Here is a 7268-nt window from a genome sequence, read left to right on the forward strand (position 1 = left end):
ACACATATACATTCAGGCGGATCACGATAAAGCAAAGGATCAGTAGGGACCAGAATGGGAGCCTACTCGCGAGTTCGAAATAGACTGGAACTAGCCACGCCTTGCTGACCTTTAAGAGCCGTCGCGTGTCGCTCCAGGCTATTGCTTTCCAAGACGTATTCCCTTTACCCTCTGTAAGGCAAGACAACGAATATGCTGTCTGAACGAAATTAACCTCCCATCTGACCCATCTGCCGCATTGGCACTCCCCTCATGGGAATGTGCCGTCCTTGTGACATCCCATCGAATGGAAATGCAACGACGCATTTTTTGCCACATGCCCGTACTCAAGCCACCCTAACACTACATTGAAATCACAATGCCTTGGAAAGAGCCGACCCTGAGTCGCCCGGTCTCTGTCCAAAGATCGCGTTAAATCGAACTGGAAACACGTGACCAGCGAGCGACGCCAGCCTGTTGGGGACCTAGCACACACCGCTGCACACGTCATCTCCAGGGAAAGAGCCTCATGGACAGACGAGTGGTTACCAGCATGACGACTGAACCTGAGGCATTCCTGCCCGCAATGTCGAAGACGACAGCGCTGCAAACCAGCCGACTCCGTCATGGACATTGTTTCAAGGAGAGAAAACTCGACAGTGCCTGCCGACAACCACGCACGGTGACACCTGCGATGGCCGTGTCTGACAGAAATGAAGCTGCCGTCAATTTACCCACATGCAGAACTGCTGCGAGCTTTTCCGTCAGAGTTCTCTTTTAGATGGGTGTGACGTCCGAAGGAAAAACAAACAGATCCTGCGGCGCAGGTCCAGCAACACGGAGGCCGATGTGTTCGTGTCAACCTAGCGGGCACCACATATAAAGAAGAAAGGTCGGCGGGCAGACGGGCATCAAAAACGAACTTCACAGATGTGCAGGCCGTTATGTTGCGTCTGTTCTGCGAGAAAAAGGTGCCACTCACTGCTCTACACAAACGGGCATGTCGCAGTAGTTTGAGCTAGTGATCTCGACAAAACCAGGCGGCTGACGCAAACACCACCTGTAGCGTCCGTCGACTGCCAGTCAAAACGAAACGCCTCCCTCAATAAAACATCAGTGAATACATTCATCTAGCCGGAGCACCTGCGATCGCTTAATGCGTGCGTACTCGACCCTCCTGACGAATTTCGCGACGAGCCACGGAGCAGAAATAGAATGAAGCCGTCGCAGCAGCAACTCGTCCAGTCACACCCGTCGCCCACCCACATGCAGTCGGAACGCTCCAAAACTAATACGCTGTGAGCGCCGCGGCCCCGCACAACCAACCCCACATTCTCTCTACTATAAGCAACAGCGCCCCTATCCGGCCGCCGATACGCTGCGAGACATCTTCACACGCATCTTACCTACAGTGCCCGGCGCTCACCAATAGAGCACATACGTTTCCGCACGCACAGCAATAATGACGGAGATGGAGCTGCACGTGGCTCCCGGGCACGAAACCACAACCCCGCCCCTACATCTGCGAACACAGCGAATCAGTGGCGCCTCATACAGACAAACGAAGGCCGGGGAAGAGACGACATTCAGCATCATATTCAAATGCAGCTCTGCGGACCGCTCCCACTCTTATGGCCTCTAAAAAAGATGTTCCTCCTGTTGGACTGCGCGGACAAGCAGGGAATGAGGCTTCATACTGGTCTTTTCGCGTCGGATGGACAGTACGCGACATCACGTGTAGCTGCTGTCGAGGTCCTCAATCATGTGCAAGTCTCCGAACCGGGACACGTCGTTCCTGTACGTCGCCAGATCATGATACCAGATATCTCTAGTTAACTTCATGTAAAGATTTCATACTTGTAGTATCTGATGAAATTATCACGGTCTCAATCAATTTACTTGCGATGAAGGTGTCTCGGGAGCATCACGCCATCCGCCTGCTCTGCCACTTTTTGACCACATACACGACGTCAGCGCAAGGGCGCATTCCCTACAGCCGGCTTTCATATCTGCCCGTCACTGCTCTCGACAGACGCGCACGCCTCCGTATAGCATGCCCCATTAACACACAGATCGGGCACGCTCCTGACTTATAGGCATGCGTTTGGATATAAACCTTAATTTTCGCCCGACCTACCAGCTCAGTCTGAGCAAGTCAAACAACAAGCGGTCGACACGCCCTGCTGTGAGCAGACACTCATGCAACGGAAACAACACGGAACAAGTTGTGCCTTGCTCGCGTCTTGGTATCAGCTCGTTACCCGCTGGACCGCCCCCCCTCCCCGTATTCCAACGCCCTCCTTAACCCCCAACATAGATGAAGAAGTCGCTCAATAAGCACGCACCACCTCGTGCCACACATCGGTCGCCCACATCTGATGCAGCTGCCCGTCCCTAAAAACCCCTATTCAATGGCTACCCGAACCGTAATGGACCGCCGAACTAAACGCAAGATCCTTGCTAGCCACTTGCCATTGTTACTCCCCCTGATGCAGCCGGCCAGGTCGCCTACACAAGATTATTCACATGCTACGCGTCCTACACAAGAACAGCCCGAATCTGGTGCTGCCATCCACTCCCCCCCTCATCGCTTCCTTCTGCTGAATCCTGACGCCCTTGATTCGTTCGCGCGGGCGTTACATCCAACGTCTCCTCGTCATCACCAGCCCCTGTGCATCCACGTCCATGTGCTTACTGCCTGTGCAACACGGTCACAAAGCATCAAACTCCTAGACCCAAAAGATGTGCAAATACCTGCCGCGCTTGCCACCACCAACAGAGTTCGAGTGAAACGTGTTCGACGTCTCGTCCTGTTCTACCAACGCAACGCAAATCCAGCACCCCCCAGGCAGTGCAGCTGTCCCGTCACAAAACAAAAGAAACACAAGATCGGCACACTGACGACACGCTTCTGACTTCTCAATCACAACAAGCATGTAGCCGCCTGTGCTGAAAGTGACAAGGGTTAACAACATAAGGGTCCTTCAACCAGTTCTTACCACTCCTACACGTATTTCACTAAGGAGAACCGACTCTCGGCAAGGACCGCCTCTCCACAATCACAAACAATTAGCAAGGCATGCAATGCACTCAGCATCCAGAGTCACACAGATTGAGCTGTGACGAATGCAGGCGCGACACGAAGCACCTCACGCGACAAGACTGCGCCACACTCCAGCGGCCACAACCAGCGCCGGCAATGGGGAAAAACGGAGCACTCAACAACACATGAGCACACATTCACAACCGTCAACAAAGTGTGGCGCCATACCAGCGTACATTCGTACACGGAAACGAGTTAGAATGCCACTCTAGCCCACGCATTCCTACGGAGTTTGCTACTGACATATCGTGCCTCGTCATTTGGACATACGGTCTGGAGCTGGCGAAGCACACCAAGCCACGGTGTAGGGAGTACGCATCTGGCACAGCCGATACTAGAGAGGATTCATCCTCTGCGCCAGGCTCCCCTGCTATCTAATGGCTAAGAGAGGCGGGTCCACTAAGACGGTACAGGCGCAACACGTCACACCAGCTGCCACCTTGAGTGGGATGTCACGCACCAGAATATCCCTATCCGAGGGCATAGGAATTTTCACCTGTCGCTCATTTCTTGTGCATGATCGACGTTGCTGCTACTCTAGCAACGGTCACTCCTGATCCTGTCTCTAAACCTTAGACGCCGTACCTTTGCAATCTGAAAACGCGAAGCAAGTCGAAACGAATTGGCCCACATATGCTCCTGCCACCAAAAGTACCCGCTGAAGAGATGTTGGTGTGATCACAACACAACGACACGAATGACGATCACGCAAAACCACTACTCCACCCACGCTGTATACCGTCCCAAAAACGCTCTCGCCAAATGCGCCGGCACGGGGCATGCACATCCCCGCACAACGACACCTCCTGTCCACCGTGTAATAATATCCAGACTGCGATGGTTGTATAGCTCAAATGCAAGAGATTGTGTAACCCAATACCACAAACAGTGACTAGCTCCACAACGGTACTTTACAACTCTGCAACATGACACTGTAACCCGACTCACCAGTCTTCCGATCATCCCTTTCCCAAAACCCACAAAACCTGCTGCCTCTACCTCAGGAGTCGCCCCCTCAGCAACTAGCCAAGGTCACGCTTCTTCTGTTCATGGTCATGCAACATGGACTTAAAAACTCTATAGAAACGACGCACGTCACAAGTCACCTACCGCCTGAGTGCGATACCCGGACCACCATCGCTTTAGCCATGAAAAGTCTCGACGCTGACCGCCCGCAGGACTCTGCCACCCCACTGACGCGCACGGTAACGTAGTCGCCACTTTCATCCACTTCCACAGGGACCCCAGCACGACGGCATGCAGCGCATCGCCTCTCGTCCTCGCGCGATGCCACGGGTTCCTGTCCCCACCAATGCAGGGCCGTTGTCGTCCTTCAAACCCTCGATAGAAGCTGGACTAGTTATGACAGCTAAATGTATTGGATCAAATGCACACGCACCACAAGGCCGGTCTAGACTTCTGGTGCCGCTACACGAACGCACAAGTATTGAGATAACAGCAGCGCTCAAACAAATGTCCAAAGGCTACGCACCTCCCAGCACCACAACTGCACGCGCCATGTGGCTACCCCCATGCCGCATAGTCCCAGTCTCATTCCCCGCACACCCTGATCCCCCCACCGTCTCGTTGCAGCATCGGACATGCTGCATACGATCCACCGGACGCGCCACACATGGCGGCGAAACCTTCCGGATTGAATGATACCTCAAAGCCTATGAAACACCCATACTTTGGTCAGCTGCAAAGGCACAGGGGAAGCCATTATCTAGGACCAATAAGCATCGGTGACTTCGGAGCAGTGGCCGACTCTCACTCTATTGCCAATGTCCCTCTCCATGCACAAAACATACGCTGGGAGCGCCGCGGCCCCGCACAACCAACCCCACATTCTCTCTACTATAAGCAACAGCGCCCCTATCCGGCCGCCGATACGCTGCGAGACATCTTCACACGCATCTTACCTACAGTGCCCGGCGCTCACCAATAGAGCACATACGTTTCCGCACGCACAGCAATAATGACGGAGATGGAGCTGCACGTGGCTCCCGGGCACGAAACCACAACCCCGCCCCTACATCTGCGAACACAGCGAATCAGTGGCGCCTCATACAGACAAACGAAGGCCGGGGAAGAGACGACATTCAGCATCGTATTCAAATGCAGCTCTGCGGACCGCTCCCACTCTTATGGCCTCTAAAAAAGATGTTCCTCCTGTTGGACTGCGCGGACAAGCAGGGAATGAGGCTTCATACTGGTCTTTTCGCGTCGGATGGACAGTACGCGACAGCACGTGTAGCTGCTGTCGAGGTCCTCGACGATGCACGAATCCCAGTCCTTGATACGACAACACTGTTGCAGCATTGCGGCTCCATGCTATGCACAACGCAAGTGGAAGTCGTAAAACAACCATGTCCACCCGACCACCTGATGAAGCACACCATGACCCCTTGAAACAACGTGGGCTGAAGGCGGTGGCCGGCTCCCATACCAGCACCTCACAGCCCTCGACGGACGAGCACGTATCCCGAGTTGCGTATACCACTTGTACACAGAGGAACGGCGCCTCCAATCAGTGGCATCGCATTCCGTCAACAGTACCAAGTCCCGCGTTGCCTACCGAAGCAAGCTGAGCACGATAAAAAGCATGCAACCGAAACCCCCGTTCTGTGAACAGACGATCATGCAACGGAAACAACACGGAACAAGTTGTGCCTTGCTCGCGTCTTGGTATCAGCTCGTTACCCGCTGGACCGCCCCCCCTCCCCGTATTCCAACGCCCTCCTTAACCCCCAACATAGATGAAGAAGTCGCTCAATAAGCACGCACCACCTCGTGCCACACATCGGTCGCCCACATCTGATGCAGCTGCCCGTCCCTAAAAACCCCTATTCAATGGCTACCCGAACCGTAATGGACCGCCGAACTAAACGCAAGATCCTTGCTAGCCACTTGCCATTGTTACTCCCCCTGATGCAGCCGGCCAGGTCGCCTACACAAGATTATTCACATGCTACGCGTCCTACACAAGAACAGCCCGAATCTGGTGCTGCCATCCACTCCCCCCCTCATCGCTTCCTTCTGCTGAATCCTGACGCCCTTGATTCGTTCGCGCGGGCGTTACATCCAACGTCTCCTCGTCATCACCAGCCCCTGTGCATCCACGTCCATGTGCTTACTGCCTGTGCAACACGGTCACAAAGCATCAAACTCCTAGACCCAAAAGATGTGCAAATACCTGCCGCGCTTGCCACCACCAACAGAGTTCGAGTGAAACGTGTTCGACGTCTCGTCCTGTTCTACCAACGCAACGCAAATCCAGCACCCCCCAGGCAGTGCAGCTGTCCCGTCACAAAACAAAAGAAACACAAGATCGGCACACTGACGACACGCTTCTGACTTCTCAATCACAACAAGCATGTAGCCGCCTGTGCTGAAAGTGACAAGGGTTAACAACATAAGGGTCCTTCAACCAGTTCTTACCACTCCTACACGTATTTCACTAAGGAGAACCGACTCTCGGCAAGGACCGCCTCTCCACAATCACAAACAATTAGCAAGGCATGCAATGCACTCAGCATCCAGAGTCACACAGATTGAGCTGTGACGAATGCAGGCGCGACACGAAGCACCTCACGCGACAAGACTGCGCCACACTCCAGCGGCCACAACCAGCGCCGGCAATGGGGAAAAACGGAGCACTCAACAACACATGAGCACACATTCACAACCGTCAACAAAGTGTGGCGCCATACCAGAATACATTCGTACACGGAAACGAGTTAGAATGCCACTCTAGCCCACGCATTCCTACGGAGCCCGCCACTCACATATCAAGCTCGCAAAACCAGCCTGAGGTTTTCACAGACCCCACACGACAGAGACCGCCTACCGCCTGAGTGCGATACCCGGACCACCATCGCTTTAGCCATGAAAAGTCTCGACGCTGACCGCCCGCAGGACTCTGCCACCCCACTGGCGCGCACGGTAACGTAGTCGCCACTTTCATCCACTTCCACAGGGACCCCAGCACGACGGCATGCAGCGCATCGCCTCTCGTCCTCGCGCGATGCCACGGGTTCCTGTCCCCACCACTGCAGGGCCGTTGTCGTCCTTCAAACCCTCGATAGAAGCTGGACTAGTTATGACAGCTAAATGTATTGGATCAAATGCACACGCACCACAAGGCCGGTCTAGACTTCTGGTGCCGCTACACGAACGCACAAGT

General features: G+C 54.3%; 1 protein-coding gene across 1 annotated transcript in view; it reads right to left on the reverse strand.

Moving 5' to 3' along the window:
* Positions 1–6960, reverse strand: part of TGME49_264240 (hypothetical protein) — a gene marked incomplete at both ends in the record, with an annotated part of 11839 nt that extends 4879 nt beyond the window's left edge. Inside the window, 4 exons of the mRNA XM_018781361.1 lie at positions 718–842; positions 5005–5114; positions 6188–6222; positions 6933–6960. Coding sequence (XP_018637196.1) covers positions 718–842; positions 5005–5114; positions 6188–6222; positions 6933–6960 — 298 coding nt within the window. The remainder of the gene's footprint in view (positions 1–717; positions 843–5004; positions 5115–6187; positions 6223–6932) is intronic.
* Positions 6961–7268: the final 308 nt, after the last annotated feature.

The sequence above is a fragment of the Toxoplasma gondii genome, chromosome VIIb, assembly GCF_000006565.2.
Source record: "Toxoplasma gondii ME49 chromosome VIIb, whole genome shotgun sequence".
In the NCBI taxonomy this organism is placed as follows: Eukaryota; Apicomplexa; class Conoidasida; order Eucoccidiorida; family Sarcocystidae; genus Toxoplasma; species Toxoplasma gondii.